This window comes from Thunnus maccoyii, chromosome 13 (genome assembly GCF_910596095.1).
Source record: "Thunnus maccoyii chromosome 13, fThuMac1.1, whole genome shotgun sequence".
Taxonomy (NCBI): Eukaryota; Metazoa; Chordata; class Actinopteri; order Scombriformes; family Scombridae; genus Thunnus; species Thunnus maccoyii.
The window spans coordinates 6,216,460-6,229,291 of NC_056545.1; the positions used below are offsets into that span (position 1 = coordinate 6,216,460).

General features: G+C 38.8%; 2 protein-coding genes across 9 annotated transcripts in view; both read right to left on the reverse strand.

The window, feature by feature from the left end:
• The window catches only part of gtf2ird1 (GTF2I repeat domain containing 1), a 37,058-nt gene extending 29,069 nt beyond the window's left edge, over positions 1-7,989 (reverse strand). For 2 of the 6 annotated variants that reach the window (XM_042430130.1, XM_042430129.1), the window contains exon 1: positions 7,563-7,989. Coding sequence is in view for 3 of the 6 variants with exons in the window: in XM_042430127.1 (XP_042286061.1) it covers positions 18-106 (89 nt within the window). In the remaining 3 variants the exon portion in view is untranslated. Of the gene's footprint in view, positions 1-13; positions 124-7,239; positions 7,377-7,562 lie in introns of those variants that run through there. The other 4 variants (XM_042430127.1, XM_042430126.1, XM_042430131.1 and 1 more) reach the window with 4 other exon arrangements.
• Positions 7,990-9,009: 1,020 nt separating this feature from the next.
• The window catches only part of clip2 (CAP-GLY domain containing linker protein 2), a 49,382-nt gene continuing 45,559 nt past the window's right edge, over positions 9,010-12,832 (reverse strand). For all 3 annotated transcript variants that reach the window (XM_042430123.1, XM_042430124.1, XM_042430125.1), the window contains 3 exons: positions 12,624-12,812; positions 11,638-11,701; positions 9,010-11,548 (listed from right to left, as the gene is read on the reverse strand). In XM_042430123.1, coding sequence (XP_042286057.1) covers positions 11,532-11,548; positions 11,638-11,701; positions 12,624-12,812 — 270 coding nt within the window. In that variant the 3' untranslated portion in view covers positions 9,010-11,531. The remainder of the gene's footprint in view (positions 11,549-11,637; positions 11,702-12,623; positions 12,813-12,832) is intronic.

Genomic DNA, 12,832 nt, shown 5'->3' on the forward strand with positions numbered 1-12,832 from the left:
AGCATGCACTTACGTACACATGCAGCAGTGAGCTGCATTCAAAGCGGTTTCTGCTGACATCATTTGCTTTGACATTAAGCAAATGACAAGCTTGCGTCCAGAGCATCAATCGGATACTGGAGGCTGCAAGATGAATGAAGTCAGAGAGGATAGGATCTTCTCACCTTTTGCTTAGTTTATATACTGACACGACTGAGAGTCACACTAGCAGCTCTGTGAGGCTAAATACTAGCATCAGCATGCTAACATGCTCCTATTTAGCATGTATAATGTTTACCATGTTCACCATATTATTCTTAGCATGTTAGCATGCTAACACTTCATTCATTTTGCAGATATTTGGTCATAAACCAAAGATTATTTAGTTCTTAAATTATGTTCGGGACACGTTTCAACCAGATAAATGCAAGAGAAAATAAAGGATCACCAAAGTTATTACAGTTCATCCTGAGCGGGACATGAATATCTGTACAAAATGTCACAGTGATCCGTTCAATAGCTGTCGAGACATATTTCACACCGGACCACGATTGTCAACTTCATGGTGGCGCTAGAGAGTAAGACAGGGGATCACTAAAATCACTAGGATTTATCCTCTGGGGACCATGAATGTCAGTAGGAAACGTCATGGCGATCCATCCAGTTGTTGTGAAGATATTTCAGTCTGGATGGATCACGGTGGTGGAGCGACTGTCACGCCCCTAGCATGGCTAAAATAAATCCATCAGAATTCAGTAACTAGTTAATTGGGGCTAATTAGGGTGCTCACATGATGTCATATGAATTCCTTTATACTTTACTTTCTCTCCTCGACAGATGGTGCAGGGAAAAAGAGGTACCGACTAAAGATGACAGAGATAAGCCCCAAACTTTCCACAGTCACTGCAGGAATAGTACCACGGCAGAACCGCATGATACAGTTTAAAAGAAACTTCCTATCAAAAACAAAATCACATAAACCCCAAATAGCGAGTTAGCCAATATAAATAAAAGTAAAGAGGCAAACAGATAGGAATTGTTTAAAAAAAAAAAAAAAAAAAAAAAAAAAAAACCCAGCTCGGATAAAGCCAGGCACTATGTTCTCATGGCAACTGAAACCCGTCTCCTTGGAAACTAATCTCGGGGCATTTGAACAATGCAGCTCTGGCCTTTAATCTCTCCAGACACTGGGAACCATTATACTAGCCTCTGGCAAGCCCAAACCACTGACTCAATAGAGAGAGGACAGAGAGGTAGAGAGACACAGACAGAGGCAGAGAGAGAAAGAGGAGGGTGGGTGTGGTGTGGTTCAGCTGCACCAGTCTGAACGTGCCAAGTCTATTGGCCATCTAAATCTGCCTCCCCTGAGGCCACAGCAAACATTAGCCCCCCTCCTAAATTATTATGGCCTCGAAATAGATGGCCTCTTTCCCTCGCATATTTAAAAGTCAAAGGAAGTAGCGAGGAGGAGAAAGGTGGGGGATAAGCACGGGCTCAAGATATAAACCCATGTCAATTGCTTTGCGAGAAGAAGCTGCGGCATAATGTCACAGAGCTGTCACGGTTCTCTGTGTGAATATTAAAAAGACCGACATTAATAAATAAAGCAACTCTTTAACCACAAGTTTATATATATATATATAAAAAAAAGGAAACCCAACATTCTTTGGTGCACAATCCCACAGTTGCTCTTTTGATAGTGAATGATTCAAACTTTGTGGACATGCCAACACCATTCACTGTGTTTTCATCCAAACACCCTGACAAAAGCTCGCTTATTCTCTGAGCACACACACACACACACACACACAAAAAATCAACCTTCAATCCTTGTTAAAGTTGTAGCTTAATGTTTTGTAACTTGTATGACATCATGGACTTTGTCCTTTAGTTTCTGGCTTTAGGACTGAGTGCTTCATATTGACTCAGTTGTTCAGGATCCTATAAAAGAACAATCTGATTTCTACTGGACTTTATGAGCTTGTAAAGCAAAACCCAAAGGCATGTTATGTGAATGGTTGGCTAAAGAGGTGATTAACAGAAAATCAAAAACATCTATAGCTTCCACCTCTTTACGTTTCTATTGACCGTCTCGTTAGGATCGCTGAATCTCACAGGGGGTTTTTCCTGCATCTTAAAATCCTGGGCGAGCTGCCTGGAGCAGCTAGCCTCTAAGTGAATTTAAAGTTGCTGAGAAAATGCATAAGACCTTTTTAAGAGGACTCAAAGTGGACTGTAACACCATGAAGCTGTTTACTGATGGAGGTTTACTTTGGCCACGATTCCAAATGACGTCACACGAGTCACTCAAGGTAGCTGATCAGGATTTTATGTTCACATAAAACAAAACACTCAGGTAGCTTTAACAGCTCTACGTCACCAGTCTTTAAACAAGGAAAACAGCTGAGGGAGCATGAACACTTCACACGTTTAGGGGCGGCAACTAACGATTATTGTCCATTGTCAACTGATCTGCTTATTTTCTCGATTGACCGATTAATTGTTCGGTCTATAACACATCAGAAAACAGTGAAAAACATCCATCCAAGTATCCCAGACCCCACGGTGACGTCTTCAAATGTCTCGTTTTGTCTGACCAACAGTCCAAAACCCAAATATAGACAATTTACTATGATATAAAGGTTAAGAAGACTCACATTTGACAACCTGGTCCCATTGAATTTTTGGCATTTCTGCTTGATAAATGACTTAAACAATGAATCGATAATCAAAATAGTCAATTAACAGACTCATTCTTGCAGCTGTAAACATGTTGATACTCTAAATAGGTAGAAAACCTCTAACTTTGCTTACATAGTCAAACTACTAAAAAATGAAGTCTGCTGGCCAGTCTCAGTCTCTGTTTTGGATGGCCAAACATTTCCATATGTGCTAGTAATGCGCCTCGAGTGGTCTGTGTGCCTAATGAGTATGACTTAAAGGACAGTTTCACCTTTTTTTCAAGTTAAAACAACACTCACGAGCCCATATTTACACTGACATGGTTTCTGGCTGCTGCTACTTGCCATAATGGCCCTGAAGAGTCCTTGCTCTGTAAAAAAAAATATATATTCTCACAGCTAACGTGAGGCTTCAGCAGCAGTATGAGATGGATAAATAAAGTGGGTATTTTCAAAAGGTTAGTACATTTCGGTACAAATATTCCACTTTGTGTTATTATCACTCCACTGCAGCTCGGTATGAAAACGCTATTCAGGGAAACAAAAAGAGGGATCTTTGTTAACTTTAGAATATACTCACTTTATTTGTCAAACTCTAATATTAGCTTCTGTTGAACAATACATTTTTACACAGAGCGAAGTCTGCAGATTTGATCTCTTATCTCTTACATTGAAACTGTGTTACAAAGACATTTTTTGACCAGTGTGGAAAGGAGGAATGATTACAGTGACTGTTTCAATCTTCATATGTGAGTATTGTTATAAGACAGTCTTGGAAAAATAGTAAAGCGATTCTTTAAATGTACAATATTCCATATATTCTGTTTTTCAAGGTTTTGCGACGACTAAATAAATGAAATATAAAGTTGTAAGAATAAACAGGAGTCTATATGTGTCTAGTGTGGCTACAGGGACTGCACCTGATCGAGTGTGTGAGTGTGCTGCATCGCTAATTAATCAACACATCTTTTTATAGCTGGAGGTCAATACTTTTGTGTTAACACTGTACTAGCTGACATACGCCCGACTCTCACACACTCTCACTGTTTTTGAATTCTTATTACGCTTGAAGAAATATATTGTTTTCATTCTTTATTTATCCCTTCAACAGATCTGCTGGAAATTGTGTAAAATTTTCATTGGCTGGCAGCCTGAGGTCACCGTAAGTTTTTCACAGTATTTCAAGAAGTTAACAAGTACTTTTAACACCCTGCACGCCCGCACAGGTGTTCTCAATTATTATGGCTAATTAGAAATCTGCTCTGATAAACGCCTGCACTACATTTCACTGCACCTATTCCGTACACAGCGGAGACACTGAGGTGAGCTTTAAAGGTGACCTGACAAGTAGCGCCACGAGTCCGTGTTTTTACAAGTGCGTCCCTGTTTTGTTGGTACCTTGCACGTACAAAGATCAAGGTGACCCCATCTTTCCACAGCTTTTAGATGTTGGCAGATATAGTGATTTTCCATTTGGACTCAGCCACGACAAGCCATGTGAAGCATGTGTTTATATAGTTTATGATGCTGCAGGTAGACATAGGCTATTATTCTTTTGTTTGAATTATGAAGGGTTGCATAATGCTTTTGATTCAAGTTGGCATGCTCCGTGATGAACTGAAATAGAGTGAAAACCACGCCCACCCAATTTAAACCGTGCAGGTTAGTCAGAGTACACCCGGTGATGAACGTGTAACTTCTCCTGCATGACAGGGGCAACAAAAGGAGGGCCAGGTACATCCCAAGTCCCTTATTTGATCTTTCCTCGCTCCTTGAGGTCATTGTGGTCCGCCATCTTGCAGGCCATCTCAAAGCGCTTATTTCTGCTCTGAGGAACAAGGATCGAGGAGCGAGGAGGGATCTCGGAGGAGCCTTTTACCGTCCGACACGCTTCCTTATCGTATATCAGCTATTGATGGGACGCTGCAGCTGATCAGACTGATCTGATACATCACTGAGTAGAGACAGACCGCAGATTAAACTCAAGTCTATCACTCCTTATATGTTATTTGTTTTCTGATTCACCATCTAGTTAAAAATCTGTTAACCGTCGGTCTGACCGACAAAAGAACCATAAACAACTTCCTTCATTTATTAGAAAGATTTTTCTTTTCACGATCTGTTATTTCCCCCCGTTAACTTTTATTATGGACACGATTAAATTAAAGTCAGAGGGAGTCTGTCTGTCAGCAAGAAACACATTTTAAACACATTTATATTTTACATCATTTATCATCGTTTCCATTCAGACACGTGAGAGGTTGAGAATTCCCAAGCGTCGGGTTTGATATGAGTTACATAATTTCCATTTTTCCTGAAACATTTAGCATAATAGATCATTTCCAGTTTTCAAAAGACACCCTAATCATATTCTGGGTTATTAAATGAATTCACAATCAGAATATCATTAAATAGCTGCAAATGATTAATAAATGATATAAACACATTCTGCCAGTAGAAATGGTTCCTGTGCCTCTGAGCAGGACACAATACACACTATAAATACAGAATGATGCGCAGGTGTTTGTCAAACAGGTAACAGGCTACAGGGGGGAAACACAGCTGTTCTGGAGGAGATAACTGTGCACCTTTAGGCTATTAGTATTAGCACAATGCACATGTGCACTGACACAAACTCCATCAGAAGTAGCTCCATCTGTTCAAGCTGACTGACAGCTGATCTGGCTGTGATCAGCCGCCGCCGTCATCAGAAACGCACATCGGTTCATGTGACGCTTCAGAGGAAAGGACATCTCATTTCTCTAAAAACGTATTTCCTTGTTTCCTCTCTCCTCGCTTCTCTCCAAGCATCCTCGGTAGGAGGGACCCAGGGAAAGGATGCAAGTTAGTGAAACGTGGATGCAATTTAGGGGACTTGGGATCTATCCCGTGCCCATACAATCCACAAAAGAGGTCTAATTAGGCAACATTCATGAAAACATCTGTAGGGATCCTTCAGACAAATATTTTTCTACATAAACCTGTGAATCCATAACTGGCTGCTCCTCCTTATAGAGGTCTGTGGCCTGTTCAGTAGTTACCAGATTATTTAAGGAGTTTAATTTTACATGTTTCCATTTTTGTGAGTATCAGTTTTATCACTGTTGGAAAACACCACGTTTTGGAAACATTCAAATCAGTTGTAGTATATAGCAGATGGGTTTTTTTTTTGGAAATGCATCTGAAGCGTAGAGGAGGATTACACTGGCACTGTAGCAGATGAAGCATAGAAGAGAAATACACTGTTATGAGATTTGATATGAAAGGCTGAAAGTTGAAAAACAAAACTAACTTAATATCTGAATCATTCTTGAATTCCTCCTAAAAAAAAGAAGTTTTTAGTATCTGAATAATGAATGATGGTTAATATGTTGAAGGAAGATGGAAAAAGTACAGCTCCAATTTTCCCATATCTACAACAACTTACGGTAAGTCAGGGTGTGGTTTGAAAGCTATTATCTAACTTATCGTTACAGCAAACAACTACTTTATCCCTTTGTTTACACTGTGCCTGAGGCAGACATGTCATCAATGATGATTTTTTAACTGCTGCGATGCCAAATTCAATGGTAAACAAAGGACCATAGAGATTATTCTAACATATAGGAATAAATATTCAATCCTCCAACACAATATGATAAAGGACTTACTTCACCTGTTGTGTATATTTGCCAGTAACAAAAAGAGTACGGTACATTTGAGTTGAAATGTATACATATGATATTAATAATCATATATACACAATAGATTATATGGAACATACAGAGCTAGGAGAGTTGTAGGAGAGCTTCTTGTGCTGGAAAATGTTGGCAGGAGAGCTACTATTAAAGTTGACATCACATGAGAATAGAGGGGAATTACTATGAAAAGCTGGACCCATGAGAAAAAGCTTGAAACCACAGGATGTGAGACATGGGTACAATAAATAAAGTGAAGGTCTTTTTCTTCCAAAGAAACGCAGAAGAAACGAGCGTGTGTACAACCTAATAATTTCTTGTCCTGTGAATCCAATCTGCTAGACAGTCACAGCTTTATTCCAGTCAGCTGTCTTTTTAAAAAAAAAAACAAAAAAAAAACTTTTTAAACTATAACCAGACAGTTTAGAGCAAAATGAAAACATCACGAATGTTGTTCAGCTTCACATCACGTACATCCAACACTTTTAAGTTTGCTTTATACAAGTTAGCTTTTTTGGGGTTTTTTTGTTCGACTATCTAGCGTTAGTTTAGTTTGAGACTCACTTTGATACCGTGCTACTTTATACCGTACAACACTGTAATTAACAATAGCAATTAACTAGCTTAGTCGTCCAGTGTTTAGGTTTGCTGGACTTTAATATATAGTCCAACAAAGGTGGAATTAACTCCACAAGGCTGCTAGTTAATGCCCTCCACATTGCAATTGTTTTGCTGAAGTTTTATAATGTGTTGCTCGCTTTCTCGTTGAGCTAATTCAGCTAGCTGGCTTTGTTGTACTAGCTGGGTAACCTTATAGTCAGTGATAGCAGTATATAGACGGATAATTTAGCAAGCAGACACACTGTATCCTAATCATAAATACAGGCTAGCACTCCACTCACAAGGTTACAGGGAGGAGTCCCTCTAGGTTGAGTTAGCTGTTAACTAACGATAACCTTTTCTACGCCACTTAGCGTATGTTTTACTAATCAACGCTGGCTAATTAGCTAACGGTATCATAATAACGTTGAGCTAGCTCGTTAGCTCCCCAGCGTTAGCCCTTGTGCTAGCTAGGCGCTAGCACTTTCCTTTCATCTCCTCCCCCAGTCCAGAAATTAGGTTATAATCTGTAATTTCTAAATGTGCAGCGACAAAAGGCAACACACGCAGCGATAACACACTACATGACAGTTCATGAATCTAAAAAGAGACAGGGAAATCTCACCTTAATTAGCGATTAAATAGCCTTGTTGCTGCTGTCAATCCCGGAATAGGTTTATTCCCCCGTTTTAATCCATCAGAAACGCTCACAATTCCCATCCACAATGTAGCTGTACCGTCTGCTAAAACATCGTAATCCGGAACATCACAATGTCGACTTCGATCGCACGTTTAACTATCTATTATTTGTGTATGTTTTCTCAGTTTATTTCTCTTTTTCCCCTTAACAGAGCAGGGTGTCCCTTTCCCCTTTCTTTGTTCTGTAATCCAGTAAAATTGAAACTCATTCGCCTCCTGCTAATCCCAGCCCAACTCAACAACAGCATCTATTGGCTGCAATTTACATACAGGATTAACTGAGGAACCTCTGGAAAAAACCCTCAGGGAGCAACATTTACATGGGAGGGAAATATTCCTAGTGTATTTATTATTTTATTGGGGCTGTGACTGTTTAAATCACTGTTTGCCACTAGACTGTAACTTCACACTGTCAGTTTTGCTTTAAGAAATCCCTCATAGACTGCATACATTTGGGTTGATGTGTAGTTATCCAGTATCCAAATTATTTTTAGGATTAGGATCTGTCCTCAGTGGGTATATAGCAGCTACATGAATCTTGTGGCTATGTTGTTATGCCATAGCTCTTGTGATAGCCTAAAATAGCTCATGTCTGATTAATATAGGGTAAAGTTCATATCCTAGGGGACAGGAACAAATGCTTATCTTATAATAAACATACTCAGAAACCATTTATAATAAAATTTAAACATAAACCATGTATGTAATCCACTACATCAGCATAATCTGGTTACTTCTTGACTATTTTACCTTCAAACCACTATGAAACATTAAGTAAAACTATGTATCACCTAGAGAGAAAAAAAAAGATTTGTGCATGTGCTTCACATATGCTCTACTTTTTTGCTTGCTTTTGCCAATAAGTAATCACTTACTTATTCAAATGTCACCAGCATAACCAATCTGCCTTCTAGTAAAAAACTGGGGCATGTGGATAAGACCTGACATTTGCCAAAGCCGACATATCTGGGGGTTAGAAATCCAAAAAAATATGCAGCATCTGTGTGTTACATCTCTACCATCAAGGAACTTGGCGCTTTTTCCACATAAAGGAATTACTGCCTCCTCTTTTGGTTGACACCGACTCATTTTAAAGACTAAAGTTTGCCTGAGTATATGATTTACTTAACATAGTTTATTTTAATTTAAATGTGTGAGTGTGCTTATGTGTGTGCAGCTGAGGAAAAGGTAAATGTTTAGTTGCTGGCTGAATTTCCCAAACCACCAACCTCTTAGTGGCATGGAACCTGACACCCCTTTGAATTAACTCAGTGGAAATATACCTATCAACTGTAATTTGCCTCAAAAAAAAAACAAAAAAACATTCAGAAATGACACAAGTATAAAAGAGTGTGAAATAAAACACCACCAGCCCTTGCCCACATTGTTAATATTTAATGACTCAATCTCCAAAACCATTGCAGCAATAATCCAAAGGGTATGAACCCTCCAGCTGAAAAGGCCAAGTACAATATCCAATGGAAAATTTGGGTTTTATCTTAACTGACCAGCGCCGGCCCTACATGTTGAGACACCACTCCGAGCTTTCATCACCACACACTCACCTCTGTGTAATGTCTCCAGTAAAGCAATAGCAATCTGTGACCAACTACAAACAGGATCTAGTTTAGTTGACAAATGGATGAAACAACATTTGGAAGACTTACAATATAAATTCTAAGCGTGTTGATAACACTTTTCTTTTTTTGCAAATAAAATCCAGATGTTGTCAACCTGGGGGAGGATGAGTGGAACATCCAACATCCATTGTTTGGGTTTTAGCTCCTGTGACAGCCCTTCAGTTAACAAAAGGTCAGTAAAGTAATCCAGGGACATTTTCATACAGCATCAAAATGGGCTCAAATGAGCATCAAACAGGGCCGCTATGTCTCATATTTATAGTTAATTAATACTAGTTTATGGATGGAGTTTGTACTGATATATAGGCCACAGTAAATAAAATAGCTGATCATTACTGACAGAGTAGGAGGTGTATTGGTACAGGGTCGGACAGAGTTTTAGAGAATGCAAAAGTCTGGAATAATTCACTATATTCATTCTATAAACATACTGTAACATCGCTCAGAGATTAATTCAGCAGGCCTCCCAGGTTCATGAATATCAATCTTCAGTCCTAGCAGGGAGTCCACTGTTGTGCAATGGCTAAAAAGGACCGCTCAGACCACTTTTTAGGGGTTTGGCTCAAGGACCACTTTAGCTCATACCTGAAGGTAGGATTGTGATTGAAATAATGTCTGTTAGTCCAATCACAGATAACTCTCGGCTAGTGTGAGGATTCAGAGTACAGTATGGAAAGCAGTTGTTGGTGATTCACAAGGATTGGTAACAGCTCTGAGGCTGTATGCTAATTTGTGTTATATTTGCATTTGTGTTTGATTTATTTTGTTCCAACACTTCAAACTTAATGCCGATCAACAAGTTTAACCACGGTTTTAAATTGGTGCTCATGGTGGTTCAGCCTATATTAGACTGCATGTAACCATAGCATCAGCACTGATGCTTTAGTAGTTACACTAAGGGTTAAATCAAAGACACTACATGTACGAAAAAGAGATCAGACTTTCATTTATCGTGTGGTGTTTTCTTCAAGTGTGCCTTGAGTTTCTGTAAGTGTGCTCTCAATCTCTTAAATTGCCTCCTCTTTCTCCGTGTTTTTTCTTCTATCCAGACACCTTGTTGTGCATGATTGCTTACTTGAACACCTGAATCTACACTTGAAATGTTTTTATTTAGAAGATTTTTCTTCAGGATACTTCAGAGGTAAGTTGCTGCTGATGTTTGCCGTACAACAAATGTTTTTGTGCACTTCAGTTATAACTGACTTTTTAAAGCCATAAAGACAGAATTTTTTTCTTTGTGTCATAAATCTACAAATTGAAACAGAGCCAGTGTATTTAGCCACATTTTAGCAAAAAACAATTTGGCTAATTTTACTCCTTGACATATATAGTGTGCAGAACATACTTAGCACATACATGGAAAGTGGAGAGTTTCATTATGTTGTGGGGATTGGTTGAGAAGTTTTTATGGTTTTGAGACATTTTCACCCAGTTTTTTTCCAACACAAACTGCTCACTGTTGTAATCTATTGTAAATGGATTCAATCTAACCAAAGCCTCTGTGCACCACAGGGGATGAAATAATAACTTTTTCTTCAACTGTTTTGATACTAAAAAGACAAATTTTCCCAATAATACTAGTCAGCCTCAATTACTTCATCAATTTGTGCACTAAAGCAGGAGTGTGAACACTGGACAGAGCTAACTGTGATGAGTTTGCTACCAATCCTCTCATCAGGTATTAAATAAGGTGACAAATGAGCCAAATTCCCTTAAAAAAACGTCAGTGTCATCCTTCAAGAGTTTCTCTGAGTGTCACTGGCCAAGACAGCTCACCTATAGATGATTATTACAATGCTGAGGAGCAAAGTAAAAGTAATAAATAAAACAAACAAAGCGACTGAGACCCAGTTCAGTTCTTCACATCGACGTCCATCAGCCATTTCGCCCTCCGGATGAAAATTCAGAATTGTCAAAGAGTTTCCGGCAACTTGTAGATTCAAACTTTCTAACTACTGTAAAGCATCAGAAGTTGCCATTATGTTCTCAGGAGTTGTACCGATAATATCTCTTCATTTCCATGTCCCATTTCTTGTCTATATTTTATAGTACTGTAAGCGGTCCTCATGATGGGTTAATAGGTGCTTTCTGCAACATCACATAATTTCACTTGAGATAGAGATTCACTGTTTTGGTTTTAACTGTAAACTGAAATTTTCTTCAGATGTCCATCGCAGGATCAGGCGAAATGTTGGACAAGGTTTTCCTTTTAAGATGTACCTCTGCATGTCCCAGTTCAGTCTCATCTCTTTTGCTCATATCAGTGTTGTTCCTGAAAAGCGAAAAAATAAGATATCTTAACACTAAAAAGGCATTAATGATACCGCATCCTAAATAATATGAAATACAATGAAAGAATACCAACATCTCGAGGACTGTCTGACTCCTGATGATGAATTCCATTGGCTGAATTAGCGCCGTGCACCTGAAAAAATACAATTACAAATTGTCAGTGTAGTTCAATGTTGGGAATGATGTTACTTCATTAAGTGACATTAAAAGAGTAGTTTGACACTTTGGGAAATATTTGCTTTCTTGCAGAGAGTTAGATGAGTTGATTGCTACCACTCTCATGTCTGTATGGTAGCTAACGTAGTTAGCTTAACTTAGCTTAGCACAAAGAGTGAAAACAGAGGGAAACACTCACAGTTTTAAAGATGCTGGTAGGAGTGTTTACTAGCTGGTTCCAGTCTTTGTGCTAAGCTAGGCTAACCGGCTCCAGGTCTTACCATACAGACCCGAGAGTGATATTGATCTTCTTATCTAACTCTTGGCAAGAAAATGATTAGGTTTATTTCACAAAATGCCAAAGTATTCCTTTAAAATATGTCTCTGCTATACATTATACATTAAAAATCTATTTTCTTTGTAGAAAAAAATGCACACAACTGCACAAATGATTATCATCTGTAGTTTGCTTTAATTTCCTGTTGTTCAAAGTTGTACAATGTACCAGTAAAATATATATATATATATATGTACATATGTAAATTAAGTGTAGCTACTGTAAATTTTTATGTATGCATCTAATGTCAAATCTTTTTAAATCAACTTATTAAAAGTGTTTTCTTTCTTTCTTCATTTTTTGTTGTTTTGCCCTTCTGTTAGGGTTACAAGTCTTCATCATGCAATGTTTAAATTAGAAACAGCAGTGCTACATGTGTGTCAATAACTTAAAGTATAGACAAAGAAAAGAAAACTGACATTGAAACCCCTCATCTTACTTTTTCCATATCTATAAGCCTCTTGACATCGATTCCATATGTGTACTGTTCCCAAGCTGCCTGCATGCACACAGATTTTCATGCACCTCCTGGCTGAAAGTGTGAATATAATTTTTTTTTTACCGGGCTTTTCTCTGGACGCCTGCCCATGGCCTGGACCAGCTGGTCGACTTGCTGGTTGTGTTCCAGGGCGTTTCTCAGGGCCTCCTCAGTGCCAAGCAGCCGCTGGCGCAGGCGGTTCACCTCTGAGTCCAGGGCTGAGGGTTCCAGCATGGAGTATCGCCGGTGGTCAGGTGAAGACCGTTCCCGATCCTGAAACACACATTCAGGAA